We start from the raw sequence: 19,910 nt of genomic DNA on the forward strand, positions 1-19,910 counted from the left end.
TGGTTGAAATTTTATTTTGCATGTTGATTTTAAGTTATGGATTCCAAACACTCTTAACCCCTAGTGACTCATATATTAGATAACTTGTAAGCACCTTTAAAATACTGGCAAGAAGAGAAAGTGGGGGTGGGGGAATCTTACTCTGTATACTTGTACCATTATTCATCTAATAACTAGTATATATCTGAGACAAGCAGAAAAGGTCAGATAAGACTATGTTAAGCAAAATGAACCCCAAGATAAGGACACAAGTGGTTTTTTTCTTTCTTGCTATTCTTTCTAACATATTTATAAGATACCACGTGATTTTTTGTTGCTTTGTATGTCCCTCCCCCATGGCATAACCCCTGTTTTCATTGTATTTGATGTTGGTATAATTTGGGGAATGGAAGGGAAAAAACAAATTGTTTAAATCGGGATACAGGTGGACCCATTGCAACAATGAGATGTACCAGATGCTATGTCAAAAAACAAACTTTACAATTTAGGCATGGGGGGGAATGTAGTTGTGGAGATGGGAAGGGATGATAGGGGGAAAACAAAGGAGGAGGCAACAATGCTTGATAAGAAATGTACTCATTACCTTGCTCATGTGATTGTAACCCCTCTGTACAGTATTTTCACAATAAAAAGATTATTACAAAAGAAGAAAGGACTATGCAATTGGAAATAAACTTAATGGGATTTGGTATACTTGTTTGTACCTGTGAGTAACCTAATGCAAATTGTTATACAAAATTTAAAATTTTGTTTTCTATAGGATGCTGGTGGCTCATGCCTGTAATCCTAGCTATTCAGAGACAGGGTTTTTTTGTTGTTGGGTTTTGTTTTTGTTTTTTTTTTTTTGGTTGTGGGCCTTGAACTCTGGGCTTGGGCACTGTCCCTCAGCTCTTCAGCTCAAGACTAGAACTCTACCACTTGAGCCAGAGCACCACTTTTTCTGTTTATGTGGTGCTGAGGAATTGAACCCAGGACCACAGGCATGCAAGGCAGTTACTCTACCACTGAATCATCTTCCCAGCCCTTAGAGGCTGAGGTTTAAAGATAATGGTTCACCTACTGCATTGTTGGTGGGAGTGTAAACTTGTTCAGCCACTCTGGAAAGCAGTATCGAGGTTCCTCAAAAGATTATACATAGAGCCCCCCTATGATCCAGCAATCCCACTTTTGGGATTACACAAGCGATCACAAACAAAGCCATACTAAAGCTACCAGCACAGCTATGTTTATTGCAACATTATTCACCATAGCTAAGATACAGACCCAACCCAGATGTCCCTCAGAAGAATGGATCAATAAAATGAGGTGTGTGTGTGTGTGTGTGTGTGTGTATATATATATATATATATATATATATATATATACACACACACACATTTATATATACATATATATGATGGAATTCTATGCCTCCAACAGAAATAATGATACCACCCATTTGTTAGGAAATGGAAAGACTTGGAAAAATTATATTAAGTGAAGTAAGCCAGACCCGAAGAAACATAGTTATTTGCAATAACTAGTGTACATCTAGGATAATCTTACCAGACAAGCAGAAAAGATCAAAAGTTATGTACATATGACCACATAAGATAATGTTACGTCAAATGAACCCCAAGATAGGGACACAAGAAGTTTTTCCCTTTGTTGCTGTTGTTTTTAATGTACTATATGATTTTTTTGTTTCTTTTGTATGTTCTTCCCCCATGATATAATCCCTGTTGTCACTGTATTTGATTCCAGTGCCCTACATCTTGTATATACATTCTTCTAATTTGGGGAGGAGAAGGGAAATAACAAAATGCTGAAACAAGGATATAGATTGACACATTGTAACAATGAGATGTACAAGACACTATGTTGAAAATGAACTTTACAACTTCTGGGGGGAGGAAGAAGTTGGGGAGGTTGAGGAAGGAATGGATAGTAGGGAAAAAACAAAGTAGGGGGTAGCAATGCTGGATAGGAAATGTACTCATTACCTTACTCATGTAACTGTAACCCCTCTGTACAGTATATTTACAATTTAAAAAAAAAGATCATGATTGAAAACCAGCCCAATCAGGAAAGTTTGTAAAGCTCTTATCTCTAATTAACCACCAAAAAGAGCCAGAAGCGAAGCTGTGTGTGACTCAAGTGGTAGAGTGCTAACCTTGAGGGGGAAATAAAAAGACTCAGGGACAGCTCCCAGGCCCAAATGCCAGAACCAGCACCAAAAAAAAAAAAAAAACCACGTTATTTTCTTCTTTAACCATTCACGTTATTTTCTTCTTTAACCATGGTCCAAAGGTAGATGACCTCTGGGTCAGCCCCAGTGTCACAACATTTCTCTCATTCCCATTACCTCCCTCACCCACAACCCCAGCACACAGAGGCAAGATGATGATGGTGGCAACACATTTCTCACACAAGCATGGGCTGTGAATCTGATTCTTCCCATGTGTTGCTTTCTTTTTCAACAAGTAAAGTTGCTTTCTTCAATAGTCCTTCCAACACCTTACTCTTTGCATCCCCTTGGCCAATCAAAGATTATTTTTATTGGGAAAAGCGCTTCTGACCTACTTTTTTGGGTCTCAAGTCCATCTTGGATGTTGTCTTTAATACCCCACAGCCACTAAGTCACTAACATCATCTCATTCCCCTATGCCATAGAACTTGATAGAATTGAAAGCAGACATTTGAGTCTGAGGAATGATGACAATGGGAAAGATAGGGGGCTAAGTCGAAGGTGGATTGTAGATTTAGGAGTAATCTGAGGAAATTGATGTCTTGCATTTATGGTGGTGAAAATCAAGAAATATTTACATCTGCAGAGAAAGCATTGAGGCGCACCTGTGATAAGCAGAGGAATCCAGAAGGAAGAATAATCAAGGGGGTTCACCAGAGTCCCTCGAACCTACCATACCACTTACTCTCCTCATCCAGACCTACCTCTCTGCCATCTTATTTTCTATGTAAAACAATGTTGTTACCAAAGGAGTATAACTCTGGGTGATGTTTTGCTCCCTGAAAAACACATGAACACACATACAGTGCTTTACTCCCACTTAATCTGATTTCCCATGTTGCTCAGGGAGAATATATTCTATGAAACAAAAGGATTAGAACCAGTGTCTTGTCCTCTGTAATTCCCAATGATTGAAGCTTTGTCTTTTTGTTTGTACAAGAAACTGGAAAATAAGGAGATAAAGGTGAGCTTCTGGTTAGATGTGATTTTGTGGACATCCTTCACTCTAAGTAGGAAATCAGAGAGGGAACTTTGTGCCTCCCTTTAACCACCAAGCTGACAAAGCCTTCTTTACAAATGTACATTGGGCATATGAGGACAAGAAGCAAGTGTTTCCTTCATTGTCGTCTAGCAGTTAGTTAACACGTACCAGTGATGGCAAAATAAAAACCAGTGGCTCACAAGAAAGCAGTGAAGTGTTTACCCTTAAGTTTTCCTACATAAGAGACATCAACATTTCACCTTATGCATAAAATAAGGAAACTGCCATTCCTCTTAGAGAACTAACCCTGTAAAACACTGTTTAAAGCAGCTCATGTGTAAAAACCTGCAATTTAATATGGCAGGAGCATGGCTGGCCTGACATCCACTGTATTTTTTTGATCCTTGTTTATTCAATTATACAAGTACTCACGCAGCAAGCAGACCTCTATTGTGCATGCTGCAGTGAATGAGAAATGGGACTTGGCTGCAGAAAAAATTCCTGGGTGTAACCAAATTATATGCCATTTCCCATACTTTTTTTTTCAAACTGTTCATGGCTTTAAATGAAAACATACTTTAGAAGGGAGCTGCAGGCACTCGAAATATTTCTCAAGAATCAGTCTCTTGCCTTCTGAAAAAATGGAGTTACATATCTGTTTTCCAACATTCCCCTGCCGTAGATCCCTGAAAAATTCAAAATCTTCATTCATAGCTTATCAGTAAAACTAGAAGACTTTATTCTAGAATCATTTGATGAGTGTAATCTGCCTTCAGACCCTGTATTAGCAACATAACTATCTTCATGTCTACTCAAGTGACAGATGAGTGTTCTGACATCTCCACTCTGTCCCCTCCACTCTGACCCCTTCACACTGGCTACACTGGTTCATCTACCCTTTGCACACTAACTTTGTGTGTGTGTGTGTGTGTGTGTGTGTGTGTGTGTGAAAACACTGTACAGAGGGGTTACAATTACATGGACAAGATAATGAGTACATTTTTTTCTTTCTTTTTTTTTGGGGGGGGGTCCGGTTGTTCTGGGCCTGGGCGCTGTCCCTCAGCTCTTCAGCTCAAGGCTAGCGCTCTACCACTTAAGCCACAGCGTCACTTCCAACTTTTTTTCTTTTTGCTTATGTGGTGCTGAGGAATCGAACCCAGGGCCTCAGGCATGCAAGGCAAGTGCTCTACCACTGAGCCAACTTCCCAGCCATGAGTTCATTTCTTATCAAGCATTGTAGCCTCCTCCTTTGTTTCCCCTTCCCATCCCATCCTCTCCCCCACCCCCCATCCAACCCTCCTCCCCCCACCACCACCAAAGTTGTAAAGTTCATTTTTGACATACGACTTGTACATCTCATTGTTGCAATGGGCCCACCTGTATCTCTATTTAAACGATTTGTTTTTTCCCTTCCCCTCCACAAATTATGACATCATATACAGTGAAAGCAGGGGTTATACCGTGGGGGAGGGACATACAAAGCAACAAAGAAATCATCTTATAAATGTGTTAGAAACAATCGCATGAAAGAAAAAAACATTTGAATAGATATCTTAGGGTTCATTTCCCTAACATCACCTTATCTGACCTTTTCTGCTTGACTCAGATATATACTAGTTATTGCAAATAAGAGAAACCATGGGACCTATGTTTCTTTGGGCCTGGCTTACTTCACTTAATATAATTTTTTCCAAGTCTTTCCATTTCCTAACAAATGGGGCAATGTCATTCTTTCTGATGGAGGCATAGAATTCCATTGTGTATATATACCACATTTTCTTGATCCATTCATCTACTGAGGAGCATCTGGATTGTTACCCAAATATTCACAAACAAGACCACACTAAAGCTTCCAGCACGACTATTTGTACTGCAGCCTTATTTACCATAGCTAAGATATGCACACTAACTTTAATGATCGCTTTCTTCCAATTGGGGCAGCAGGAGGGAGGAAGGTCATATGCTTGGTGGTCAGGATGTTCTACCTCACTGGCTGGCTTCCTACACAAGCTACATCAGCTTTCTAGAACTTCCACATCACCCCAAACTTCCTGGTCCAAAAAGTAGACGCTAACCATGTTTTCTGCCTCCTGATGTTGCCTCAGGCAGATGAAAATGCAGTTAACAAACACTGTCAGGACCGCTTTAATAATAGTTCCAGTCAGCATTTTCTAAAATCATTTGTGTGTGAAGTGCTTTGCTGTCATTCTAACAAGCACAATAAAGAGAATTCCCTAAAGTCTATTTCATTTCCAAGTTGAAGGTGAGGAGGTAGCATGGTATCTTTTCTGGTTTTTATTGCAATTTATTATTATTGTTACCATTATTATCAAGAGTCCACTCCTCATTAACTGAACCCTTTGAAGATCTTCTGTGTGTGCTCCCCCCGTTCCCAATGTCCTCTTTCCTCTTATAACCAAAGACAAGTCAGCAGCTCAGGTTAAATAGAAATCTAGGAAAGTTTTCATAAGCTAGCACGTCCTAGAATTTATGTTTTTCATTTAGAACTAGTTGAAAGTAAGAAAAGACTTTGTTTCAAAAACTTGGAAATATCTTTGAATCCTCTTTTTGTGTTGTGTTGTTTTGTATTTTGAAGTTGTTGTCTGGACTCAGAGGAAGTTATCATCTTTTTCTAACACTTTTTTTGTGAATTTTAGGACAAGAACTTTAACCAATTGTATCATTTTATTGCCAAATAAGTTTTTCATGATTTCATTTATAGCTCTACCATAAAACATGCAGTGTGTTTAATATAAACAAGTCACTGAATCAGGAATATACCCCCAAAATGGGGTGTCTCCACGGAAAGGTTTCTTTTTTATTTTTAAAAGCATTTTTAAAAATTTAAGTATCAGCTGGATGCTGGTGGCTCACACCTATAATCCTAGCTACTTAAGAGGCTGAGATCTAAGTTGGGCACCAGTGGCTCATGGCTATAATCCTAGCTACCCAAGAGGCTGAGATCTGAGATCAAAGCCAACTCTGGCAGTAAAGGCAGTGAGATTCTTATCTCCAGTAAGCCTCTCAGAAAACCAGAAGTGGTGCTGTGGTTCAAGTGGTAGAGCGCTAGCCTTGAGCTGAAGAGCTGAATGACAATGCCCAAGCCCAGAGTTCAAGCCCCATAATGGACAAAAAAGAGGCTGAGATCTGGGGGTTGGAGTTACAAGCCAATGTCAGGAAAATTCTTGAGGCCCTGATCTCCAGTTAACCACCAGGAAGCCAGAAGTAGAGTTATGGGCTCAAATGGTAAAGTGACTTGAGCACAACACTCAAACACAGTACCGAGGCCCAGAGTTCAAGCTCTAGGACTGGTGTAATGCACACACACACACAGAAGTATACACACAATCTAAATATCTATGTAAGGACAGACAACAGGTATATCTAAACACACAGTCACCACCTGTAGCAGCAGATGCTACTGCTAAGGAGGCAGAGTTGGCATCGAGGAGCTTAGTTCAACACCCATCTTCCTCCTGAGATGCTAGAAGCTGAGGCCCAGCTCATCTCATCCGGAAGCTCCTCTTTTCAGTTACTCTTTCACCTACCTACTCTCTACCTGGTGGTAGCCAGGATGGCACTTGAAGACACCCTCTCTGGGCTGCAAACACTTCACATATCAGCTTCATATTGATCTGCTTGTGATGATACCACAAGAAAACTTGGTCCTTTACCCGGGGGGTACAAAATAGGCTGTAATAAAAGCAGGCGAAGGATGTAGCTTTGTAAAATTGGTGAGCCCATCTGTGTTCCTAAGCTGTTCTACTATGAGCTCCGAAATGGAATTCAATAAATCAAGGAACTAACAGTGAGACAAGAATTCCTTAATTTAACAATGTTAGGTACTCTGATCCCAAAGAAAAGCATATACACCCCCAATGAGCTTACCTCACATGAATACCACCAGAATCATCCCTACCAGAAAAATCAAACACCACCTTTACAAATGCAGTTTCCTGCCTGTACATCCACATAGGGAAATGAAGCTAGATATGAGTTACTTTTGCTCTCTTTATGGCTGTATGCTTACTGGAGAATAAGGATGGTGACCCAAGAAGGTCTGGGGTTGTTTTCCATAAAGCCAGTAATCCCACCTTGAGAATCTGAATGGGCTTCTTCTGTAGGATTCTGAATTTCTCTTCACCAGCTCCCAACCTATCACCTAATGTATAGCATGGAACAGACACAATCAGCTGAATTGTGTTAGTGGCTGGGCAGCTGCGTTCCCATCTTCACTGGCATCAATGGCATCATTGTAGGCTGCATCGTGGCTCCATATTTGTGAGTCATGAATGGCATTTACATAATATCAGTGCTGTCTTGATGCCATCTGTGTCAGTTCTGAAGATTTACCACAGGTTTTTCCTGCACTCTCTTTTGCACATTCTTCTGTCCACAAACTACTTTTAGTTTGATGTTATTAAGGTTAGGGTCAGCCTATAAGTTCTCAATAAATGTAATTTTAACCTCTATTTTAAAAAAAGAAGTTTTAGCCTCCCTTTTATGCTTCCCTGAACCAGTTTCAAGTCACCTGTCTCATTGTGCCCACAAAGCCTAACTCCATAATGCAGACTCTAAGCCAGCTGACTGGAGCCTCTATGGAAAAAGCTGTGACAGAAAGAAGCCCTCTCTCTCTCTCTCTCATATATGTGTGTCACTCTTTCCTTTCTCTGAACATATACCACACCACACACACACACACACACACACACACACACACACACACACACACACAATCCACAGCTGTTCAAGTGGAATTCAGTGGTAAAGCATTACAATTTCTCAAGTTATGCCTCGCTGAAGATAAAGCTTGAGAGCCATGGGGCATGAACACCTTATTAGATGTTTCCTGAATAAGACTACACAATTGCCTCTCTGAAAGTAATGCTTTTCATGCATGACACCCCCTCACATTTGTAAAGAGACGTGGTATAGTGCCTCCAGGGGTGGCTTGGCATTTTCTTTGACCAAAACCAAAAGTTCCTCTCTGTTTAAGATGCCAAAATGTTTTTTTTGGGGGGGCGGGTCCGGTTGTGGGGCCTGTATTCTGGGCCTGGGCACTGTCCCTCAGCTCTTCAGCTCAAGGCTAGCACTCTACCACTTGAGTCACAGTGCCACTTCTGGCTTTTTTCTTTTTGCTTATGTGGTGCTGAGGAATCGAACCCAGGGCCTCAGGCATGCAAGGCAAGTGCCCTTCCACTGAGCCACCTTCCCAGCCCTTGATGCCAAAATGTTTTAAATATAAAAGATCTGCACTGGAGCTATGGGATGTATTGCGAGCCACTGGAAAACACCTTCTGATCAAATATCCCATTTATTCACCTCGGCTTTCATATCAACTCACGACCTTCCTAAGAGCTAATGATGGTTGACCTATGCCCCAGAAATCTACTCAGTATCAGCAATCTAATGAAAATAGGACTGGAACTCACTCAGTGCCTTTGGTTGAGAAAAATAGAGTTATGGTTGAGAACTATGAAGAAAAACAGGTTAGATTTCAGAAGCCAGATACAGGTCAGACAATCCCTTTTTGTTTTATGAATTCAGATTAACCTTGATCAAATGCCCAACATCTGATACCAATACAAGGAAAATTAGATACAGCCTATCCTATATGGTGGGAATGATCTGGTAATCTAACAGTGATAATAAAAAGTGAAGGAAAGGACTCAGTGTTTTCCTCTTTGTACTACCTGGATATGCCTAACAGCCATTTGGCAAACAACAGCAGATTCTGATTCCTCCTCTAGCCAACAGCACTGAATCTCTTATTCTGCAGCTAAATCACAGGCAAGCATACTAATTGCTTCAAAGAGGATTCTTGTGCAAGCAGGTTACTAGTTTGTGCTCTCTGGAGAAGGGCAGAGAGAAGTAGGACAGAGCAGAGATAAAAGTTAAACAAAGCTGCAATCTGGGCTCCATCCCACCTTTACCAATCCCATACAGAGAGCTCCAGGACACAGTTTGTACCATGAAATCGTACCAATTTGAGGCCAGGCTGCTATGAACCTTTGCAGCAGTGAGAGGAGGGAACCGAAGGTAGGTGCCAGGAAAGCAGTGGTACACCAACACCATTCACTATGCTAGTTACACTGGGGAGACTAAATCTGTACATAGGAAGCACCCAAGGTGGTAGGAGGTGTGGTTCCCCTTCCACCCCGACCTTGCCAGCCATGTGCCTCTCACAGGACATCTCTTTCCAACACCAGTCCCCTCATCTGTGAAATGGGAGTGAGGAGTGGAAGGGCTGAATCACGTCATCTCAATTCTCTCACTGTGAAGAGCAGTGATTTGAGTCGGAACTGGTGGGAGGCTCATTGAGGAGCAACAGTGTTCTCTTCATTCACAGAAGGGGAATAATTGATGTAGATGTGTCCTTAAATGACCACTCCATTAAAAGCTCTTCTCCCATTAGAATAGCCCTAGAGATACAGGCAAATCTAAGAAGACAAGCAATCCATTTTTCCTGAAGGCCTATATACTAAAAAGGATGGCAAAGCTCTGTCTTTAAACAAAGTGCTTTCATGGCAGGTTTCCTCAAGGGAGTGTTAATGCAAGCAGACAGCCTCATTTAACTGAGTCCATATCAAAGTGAATTAGAGACAAGAGTCTGCACAAAGTGACAGTCGGAAGCTGTCCCTGCCAAGTGCTACAACCTGTGAGAAGACAGTTTGGCAAAAATTAGTTATAAATACATTTACTCTAGGACTATGTGGTCTTCCTCATCTGGAATATATCCTATAGGAATAACATGCATGAAATGATGTTTACACCCATTACCAATACAAATTTACTCACTGGGCCACTTTCTCAAATATCATCAAAGATTAGAAACAGTTAAATGATCTATCAATAAAGGACTAATTGAAAAATAATGATGGCCAGGTGCTGATGGCTTATTCCTGTAATCCTATGTAATCAGGAGGCTGAGACCTGGAGGATGATGGCTTAAAGCCAACTGAGATGGAAAAGTGTGAGAGACTCCAATTAACCAGGAAAAAGCTGGGCTACAGGTATGGTTCAAGTGGTAGAATGCCAGCCATGAGCAAGAAAGTCACACAATTGCAAAACCCTGGGTTCAAGCTCTAGTACTGGCACACATGCACACACACACACACACACACACACACACACACACACACACACACACACAAGATGGTACCGACCTTAAAACAAATTCTTTTGCAACTGAAAACATTCTGTCTAGGAACATTCTCTATCAACGTGGAGAACTCTCTAGAAATTATTCATAAGTGTAAAGACAAATAGAAGAACAGTATACTATAAAATAGTATATTTTAAACATAGATACATGTAATAAATGTATGCTATTTTTGCATAGGGGATGAAAGAGATAGATAGATAGATAGATAGATAGATAGATAGATAGATAGATAGATAGATAGATAGATAGAGACGGGTAGATATTCAAGTGCATCTCTGGATATCTTAAAGCTTTCTATGACTTGAAAGAAATTTCTAGACATACTTAACTATAAGGGGTAAGAAAGTAAAAAATAAAGTAGTGGATACCTTCTTATAAATGTTTTTTCCTTAAAATTTTCCCCTTACTTAACACCATAGGAAAATGGTGTACCTAGTGAAAAATAAAATGGGAATGTTTGAAGGTACCCATTAATAAAAGTGGATCACTGCAGCTTTCCTTATTTCATGCTTTAGTCCAGGGATCAGCAAACTCTATCCTGAGATAAAACAGTAGTAATGGAGATCATGCAGCTCACAATACGTACTGTCTGACCCTTTACCAACAATGTGTGCCTACTGTAGTTTAATTTCTCCGTCTCTTTGTCTCTGTCTCTGTCTCTGTCTCTCTCTCTCTCTCTGTCTCTCTCTCTGTAACATTTATGACCACAACTACCCATCAACTTCTGCCATCAAACAAAGGATCTAATCTTGAAGTACTGGGGCTTGAACTTGGAGCCTACCATGATCTTTTAAAATCATAGCTGGTGCTCTACCACTTGAACCACTTAACCAGCCCAGATCCTATCTTATTAAAGTCAGTTTTTCTGTCCACAGAGAATTTATATATCAAGAAATGGGGCTAGGTACAGTATCATTTACAAAGAGTGAGGCTCCAGAGACAGATGGTCCGAGTTTAAACCTGCTCTAGTCTCTCATCCCTATGGAACTTTCAGCAACATCGCTTCCGCAATTCTCAATTCTTCATCTGGAAAATGTTCCTTATAAAACTGTCTGAAGTCCCCCCCTCATAGTTTTTTGAGAGATTAAATGTGTTCATGTTATCAAAGAGCTTAAACAGTACCTGTTAGTATTACCACCTAATACTGTGATTTTTTTAACAGAGTGATGACCAGTTAAATTTATTTGGAGAGGATTCCATGGGAGGTGAGTTCTCTTTACTGAGCTGATCAACGATGTCATTTTAGCCATTTTCAACATGCCTTCTATATTAAACACCAGCTGAGAGATGATAAAATATCAACAATGTGAACTTCTTTCTTGGCCAGGGAATATGAGTGGGTGTGGAACTCTATGGATCTCTCTTCTTGGTCCACATGAAGAAACAACTGGACTCATCATTAAGACATACACTTCCTAATGGCCCAGAAAACATAACTCCCTAAATGCCCAATTTAAAGAAGATGTGCTGGTCAAAGATGTTTGGCAGACAGTTAATGTTTGGGCCTCACTGGAAGATTCACATATATAATTAGCATATACTCGCACAATTAGCATATAATTATATATGTGAATAATTAACTAACTACCCCCAAATCCTTCAGTAAAGGAGCCAATCTATTTTAATTCTATGTTCTTTCAACTTAGTTGGAACAGTCAATCACTGGTGGCTCATACCTGTAACCCTGGCTACTCAGGAAGTTGAGATCTGAGCATCGCCATTCAAAGTCAGTCCAAGCAGGAAAGTCCACCAGACTCTTATTTCCAACTTAGCTACCAAAAAGGCCAGAAGTAGAGCTATGTCTCAAGTGGTAAAGCACTAGCCTTGAGTAAAAAACGCTCAGGGTCAGCACACAACTGGCACCAAAAAACAAACAAAAAAATCCTATTCGGACCACAAATTTGTTTTCTCAAACAGTTCTTGCTATTCTCCAGAATACCATTGGGACCTAACCCAAGATAATACTGCTTTATAATATTTTTCATATTAAAATCTCCCAAAACATCACTCCAAATTAATTATTCCTATAACTTAAAATTGATAAGAATGACACAAAATTTGTACTATTCAAAAACTGTACCAATAACCATAGGTTAAATACCTTCTAACATTTACACTTCCCGAGAAAGTAATGACCATGGTTCATGAAAATATGTTTATAGTATTGACTGTGAACACATACGAGTGAATGATGCAGCTTTCAGTGTTAACCCCAGCACTAATTCTGTATTGATCCTTGAACATGAGGTGATAAAGTGTCATTTAATAATCATGGAAATCACAGTATGTGAAAATCATCCCCAAATGACATCATAGTGACTCATGGAGAAAGTCACATTTGCATATAAGCCAAGAGTTAACTATCACTTAGCTAAGTGCAAATAGTGAACTCCTCACAATTGGATGTGCAATGACTGCTTAGTAAATGTTTTCTCTGGTTATAAAATTTACACGTGCTGATGAGATTTTTAGGGGTAGAAAATAAGAAACATTTGAAACTTATGGCCTAAAACTAATTAAACTACAATAATTAAACAACAAAAAGATTAAAACCCATGATAAAACAGCCATGATCACTTTCTAACGTTATTTGACTTCAGTGTGATCTTCTGTACCTCTGGTACTTAATGCAGAACATGTGTATATATGTGTATAGTTATTTCTTTACATATCATAGCATTTACATGTTCCCAGGTCATTAAAATCTAGTAATAACACATTGTATGACTATACCATCATTGACTAGATAGCCACTATTAGTAACCTAATAGTATACATTACCATACCCTCAAAACCTCACACATAAGAATAACCATGGCTACTTTCCTAGATTGCAAACAGATTCCAAGTAGTTCAACCTCATGATTTCCATATTACAAACACCAATTATCTGCTTTAATAGAAAACAGCAACATAAGATCAATGTAAGATCTTCCCACACATACTATAGGCTACCATGTAAAGAAACTGGAACCTCTCCCCCACCCATCTCCCTCTCTCTGCGTCTCTCATGATAAGATTTTCAAATATTTCCAATTACTCTATCAGCAATCACATCTGTTTCACTCACAGAATTATCTAGTCTCAGATACATTTTGTTTAGTCAGCATAGTACTCTAAAAACCTGACTTGGGGGCTGAGAAGATGGCTCACTGGTAGAGTGCTTGCCTTGTATGCATGAAGCCTTAGGTTCAATTCCACAGTACCACATAAGTAGAAAAAGCCAGAAGTGGCACTGTAGCTCAAGTGGTAGAACACTAGCCTTGAGCTGAAGAGCTGAGGAACAGCACCCAGGCCCAGAGTTCAAGCCCCACGACTGACAAAAATAATAATAATAATTAATTTAATTTAATTTAATTAAAATCTGGCTTGGAATGGTAACTCTAGTTCACCACAGCCCCCACCACCCATACCCACCCATTTCCACTCTAGACTTTTTCCTGGCTTTGCCAAAGCAATCAAAGAAATCTTTCTGAAAGCTAATATAATTCTTATTTCTGGAATCAACTTGCACCACCCCCACTACCCTGCCTAGACCAGACACCCCAAGATCAGCCAGTCCAAGAATAGAATCAGACCTAGAGCATCTCTGATTGCATACAGCCTTCATCCTAAGCTTTTTGGCATCCTTCTTTGCTTGGGGTGGTCCTGTGGGTTGGAGCAGTACCTGTCTGTGGACTCAGAGATTCCAGCCCTGAGCCTCACAGCAACCTAACCTGCAGCTGGGTCTTCAGCCTCTAGGGCAGAGGCCTCGCTCCCCTGCTAGTCTGAGTAAGCAACTCATTAACTCTTATATGGTGATAAGCTGGTTGAATTCTTGGGCACAAATACATGATCTGAGGTTATATAACAGGTTAAAAATCAGGCCTTTGCTACAGTATTTCTTGCCAGTAATTGAAATTACTCTTTTTTTAAGGCTTCATGGAAGATTTGAGAAAAAATAAAATTATTTTCATGATGGGTAAGTAACAGCCCTCAATTTTTCTAATACAATTGCTCATAGCAATAAGTAGGGGTGGGGAATGGGAGAAAGACACTCAGTTCTGAAGTCATGTTTGATTTTGGCCCAATACCTGAGGGGAAGAGAAGGGGAGAAAGGTTGGGAAGAACACAAGTACTGTCAGAACACATTTTCTATTTATCATTTAAGGATTTAAAATATATATACCTACGTTATGTTTCCCAGAAATTTTCTATTTATATTTAGACAATGAAAAGATACACCTTTCTTCCATGACTATGTTTCTACACAAACACATTCAGATAGACTTCAAATCTTACCTGCTAACTACAGGACAATTTCTTGCAAATCTCTGAGTAAATCTCCCTCATTGACAGATGAGGAAATTGAAATCCTGAGAACTTAAAAGGTTTGGACAAAATCATTCAAACAACTGGTTTGTGGCTTACAGTTCCTTATCCCAGTATGTGCTGTGTGGGTTCAGTTGTCCTGAACTCAACTCTCACACACTCAGCCATTTGACAAATACTCAGGGAACACTGGACCCATGCCAGGCAGTGACCAGGACTCCAGTAAAGAGAATAATGAATGTGCCATACACCTTAAGACAAAAAGTAGGAAAAAGACAAGAACTGGAATTCTGAGCCAAGTTTAGAGTAGAATTGGATGTTGACTTCAGAGAGAGTGGCCCAGGTTAGGCTTCCTGAGGAGGCAGCATTTTTGCAGGAAGCTAGGAGGCAGAGCCAGTGAAGGCTCTCAAAGGAGTCGACAGAGGGAAAACTCCAGCCACAGAGAACAGAATGCATCCATGAGAATTCCTGAACTCTACCTTAGTTCTGTCTCTCATCCACCTCTCCTTGTTCTTAATTTGGGGAGTAGACTGAACTCTTCCCATGCTTACTTTACATTCTTATCAAAGAGTAAAACACATTTCTGAAGTCATAATTTCAAAGAAAAATTGGTTGTGCTTATGGACTACAAAAGTTTCCTTTTCCATGTAAATTTTAATAATCAGCTTTCTTGGCATGTATATCGTAAAGTGTATTCAGGTTTCTGTTTAAATTTTATGTTCAAGAATAAATGAGGAAAGGGAAAGGCTCTTTTTTATTTATTTTTGTTGCATTTAAGTAGTTGTACAAAGGAGTTGCCATTTAACAAAACAGTTTATGGATACAATAAATATATCTTGATCACTGTTACCCATTTCAACAAGTTTGCTATCTAGAAATCAAACTAAGTATAGCCCTGGTGGCTCATACCTATAATCTTAGCTACTCGAGAGGCTGAGATCTAAGGATTATCATTCAAAGCCAGCCAGGCAGAAAAGCCTGTGAGACTCTGATCTCCAATTAACAACTCAAAAACAAGACATGAGGCTGTGGCTCACCCCAAAGTAGTAGAGCACTAGCCTTGAGCAAAAAAGCTCAGGAACAAAGCCTAGGCTCTGAGTTCAAGCCCCATGACTGACAGGAAAAAATAAGTAGGAACTTTCTGTTATCCTAAAGAAATCAATCATTTCAACAACGAAGCCCTCAAAACTTCTAGCAGCGATATAGCATGTTAGTGGTGCTTGGTGCTGCCTCTGGCAGTTACGTCATTTCAGATTCATCCAGTACTTATTCATAGATGAATTTGGGAATGTATTTTGAAATGTCACTTCTGTCTAGACATAACTAAAGACTTCAGCTTACCCGCAGAAAAAATTCTGTGCCCTTTAAAAAGGCAGAGAGCACAATTTAAAATCTTTGGCATTAGACTTGCGTGAGACCCTCCAAGAGCCTCAGACCTCATCCCGGAAGCAGCTGCTAGGTCTGAGCAAAATCCTTCTCTTCTAGCTAACCAACTCTCCTGTCTTTCAGTTTATTAGTTAGTCACTACTCAGGTAAGAAGAAAGACTTGAGCCACTGTTATATTGAGGACTAAGGTATTCCCCTGGGCTAGGGAAACTGAGGCCTTAGCACTAAGTTCTTCCTTAGATAGCGTGATGGTAATTGGGGCTGCACTATCACAGATCAATATAAAGCTCATAAAATAATAGTTAGGCTGTCAGAGACACAACTTAGCTGCATGGGTAACATGACTCAGATGATTTTAGGGGCATAAGTATGGCTCAGTCTGCATAGATTACTAATTTGTCCACTTTCCAGCTTATTGTCTTAGCATCTATCTGCTACAGTATTAGCACTGGATTGACATTCTCACTGCTATTTATTTACTTATTTATTATTTTGGATGGTACTGGGATTTGAACTGAAGACTTCGTACTTGGTAGGCAGGTGCTCTATCACTTTGGACCATATCTTCACCTTTTTTTTTTTCTGTAGGTGTTTTTCAGATAGTCCCACATTTTTTGCCAGAGCTGGCCTTAGACTCTAATCTTCTTACCTATGCCTCTCAGGATGAATAGCTAAGATACAGCTTGTTGGTTCAGATAGATCTCAATAACTTTTTGCCAGAGCTGGCCTCACACCCTGATCCTTCTGATCTTCCTCTCCCCAGTAGCTGGAGTTACAGGCACAAGCCATTACTTCTGGCCCTCTGACAGTTTTTTATTCATAAGACAAAATTACCATTCCTACAGCATTTTTCCTGTGTTTTAAAGTATTCATTAGTTCCTTTTAGTGAATAGAAAGTTCCAGATGGCCTAGACTGGCCTCATTAGACTCTCCTGACTGGCCTCAATGTGTCTTTCCCATTTCCCTGGACACTCCTACGTCAGTCTCAGGCTCCAGCCCCACCTGCAATCCTATTATCTGTGACCTGGCCTCTTCCTTAGCCCTTTCACTAACAATGTCTTCCTCCCTATCTAATCATGCCTGGAAGTCAAGTTTCACTTCTGGCTCCTAAGAAGTCTTCTCTAATCACTAGCTTTTTTTCTGAGCTCCTCTTTCCATTATGTCTGAATCACCCATTTGGATATCCTATTAATGATGAGAAAAAAAATATATATATATATATATCTGTTGGAATAATGAATTCTTTAGGAAGCACTGTGGTCTGTTTCCATAACAACCGACATAGCAATTGGAATTCCTGGACTGGAACTGACAGGCAGATTGCTACTGCAATAGCTGTTTCTTGCAGGATGGTTCTCAGGTTAATTATGAGCCCACACAGCTGCTCCCGGCTCGGTGCAGCGCTACTCTCTGACTGAAAACAGGCAACTTTTCCCCTAAGCTGAGGGTTCATGGTTTCACTTGCAAAGCAACAGTTCCAAGTTGGACAGGTGAGAACAGTGCCCATGATCCAAGAGGAAACGTGTTCCTCTTCACAAAGGGATAGGCTGCGAGAATAAGCCTGGCTGACCTCAGAATCGTATATAAATATCATCTTCTTATTCAGGAAGAAAGTAGCACAGTAGTTGCTTCTAGAGAAATACCTTTTAGTTAGATCTCAGAGGGCAGCCACGGGTGGTTTTGAGGATCTTTGCTCTTCCCCACACACAACAGAAGAACGGATGTGAATGTACAAGACATGGATTCAGCCATCACAGGAAACAGAAGGGTATTTGGACAATGAAAAAGCTATGTTTTAAAGAACCTCGCTATTTTTTCATGGTTATTTTTTTACAACCTTTTCAGATCTCCTTCCTTTCTTCTTTCATTTCCCCTTCTCCTCTCCCTTATTTTTTCTTTCCTTCCTCCCCCTCCCCCCTCCCTCTTACCTTCCCTCCCTTTTTGCTTCTTTCCCTCCTTCCTTATTTTACTCTCTCCATTCTTTTTTTGTTTTGTTTTGTTTTTGTTTTTGGGTCCGGTCGTGGGGCCTGAACTCTGGGTCTGGGTGCTGTCCCTCAGCTCTTCAGCTCAAGGCTAACGCTCTACCACTTTAAGCCATAGCACCACTTCCGGCTTTTTTCTTTTTGCTTATGTGGTGCTGAGGAATCGAACCCAGGGCCTCAAGCATGCAAGGCAAGCGCTCTACCACTGAGCCACCTTCCCAGCCCACTCTCTCCATTCTTTTTGGCTTTTATCTCTTCATCATTACCATGCTAATTCCATACCTATCTGAACTTTGTTTTCCCTTCTCCGTTGTTCATAGCCTGTCTCAGCCCCAAATATGACAGAACTGAATTCCTTTTAGTTCAGAGTTAAAGCCTTGGCAGAAAAACTTCCATTTGGAAAACACATCTGTCTAATCAGATGAGGTGAGATGTTAATGGCATAATGATTGGGTCATACGCAGCAGCTGTCGCTTTCAGTGTGTCAGGAACACAGATGGCCTTGTGTACCGTTGGCATTGACCGAGGTGAAGTTTTGTAAGTAGGAAGCTTTGAGAGCTATTTTCGTAATGTTTTGTGTTATTATATGCACGTTAACCACGGCACAAACAGTCCTCTTTATTTTCCTAGAGAAATAAGAAATTTTGCCTCAAACCCAGTATTTCAATGCCCCTCCTTATTTTATTACATTCCTGTTACCTTTTTTTCTTCTCTATTGTAAAAGGAGGACAACTCTGACTCATCAGGGCCTTTCTCCAGGTAGTGCTTCCTTCACAATAAGAAGCAACTTTTTCTACTACTGCCTTGTTTCTTGTTTTATAATTCAGTATTGTTGTATAGAAACCATCATGTACTCATTACCTTGCTCATGTAATTGTAACCCTTCTGTACAGTATTTTCACAATTTATATATATATATATATATATATATATATATATATATATATATATAAAACATAAAAATTCCAGTAAGAGGGGCTGAGAAGGTGGCTCAGTGGTAGAGCACATGCCTGAGGCCCTGGGTTCAATTCCTCAGCACCACATAAGCAAAAAAAAAAAAAGCCAGAAGTGGCGCTGTGGCTCAAGTGGTAGAGCACTAGCCTTGAGCTGAAGAGCTGAGGGACAGCACCCAGGCCCAGAGTGCAGGCCCCACAACCAGACCCAAAAAAAAAAAAAAAAATTCCAGCAGTAAGAAAAATGAAAGAAAAAAAAAAAAAAGAAAGAAACCATCATCATCAATTCAGACCTTCACACATGCCAGGCAGTATATGAAACTCTCTATTGTGTTAGCTTAGTGAGTGCTTCTATCTACCCTACAGAGAAAGTACAATTGCCTCTGACTTCTCAAGTATGATATTAGCATTTTTAAAAATTGGCTAGGAAGTAATATATCCATTACAACTTCAACATTGGCAACGAATGTTACTTTTTTTTTCTTGAAGCAACAGACTTCCTTTACCTTCAAGAAAATATCTAGGGCTGGGAAGGTGGGTCAGCGGTAGAGCGCTTGCCTTGCATGCATGAGGCCCTGGGCTCGATTCCTCAGCACCACATAAGCAGGAAAAAAAAAAAAGCTGGAAGTGGTGCTATGGCTCAAATGGTAGAGCGCTAGCCTTGAGCTGAGCTGGGAGTGGGGGGGAGTTGGGTGGAGGGAAAATGGGAGAAAAATGAGGGAGAGGGTAACAATGTTCGACAAGAAATATACTCATTACCTTATATATGTAACCATAACCCCTCTGTATATCACCTTGACAATAAAATTAAATTTTATACCAAAAAAAAGAAAATGCCTACTAGATATTCAACTGAAAAGAACATAGTTTGTTAGATGGTCTTTCAGAAAGTAGAAATCATATT

The 19,910-nt window shown here is 40.1% G+C and overlaps 1 protein-coding gene across 1 annotated transcript in view; it reads left to right on the forward strand.

Annotated features, from left to right (window-relative positions):
• The first annotated feature begins 14,295 nt into the window (after positions 1-14,295).
• LOC105987108 (adenylate kinase isoenzyme 5-like) overlaps positions 14,296-19,910 on the forward strand; it is a 55,780-nt gene continuing 50,165 nt past the window's right edge. Inside the window, exon 1 of the mRNA XM_013018266.1 lies at positions 14,296-14,335. Within this exon, the coding sequence (XP_012873720.1) occupies positions 14,296-14,335 (40 nt within the window). The remainder of the gene's footprint in view (positions 14,336-19,910) is intronic.

This window comes from Dipodomys ordii, unplaced genomic scaffold (genome assembly GCF_000151885.1).
Source record: "Dipodomys ordii isolate 6190 unplaced genomic scaffold, Dord_2.0 Scaffold39, whole genome shotgun sequence".
Classification (NCBI taxonomy): Eukaryota; Metazoa; Chordata; class Mammalia; order Rodentia; family Heteromyidae; genus Dipodomys; species Dipodomys ordii.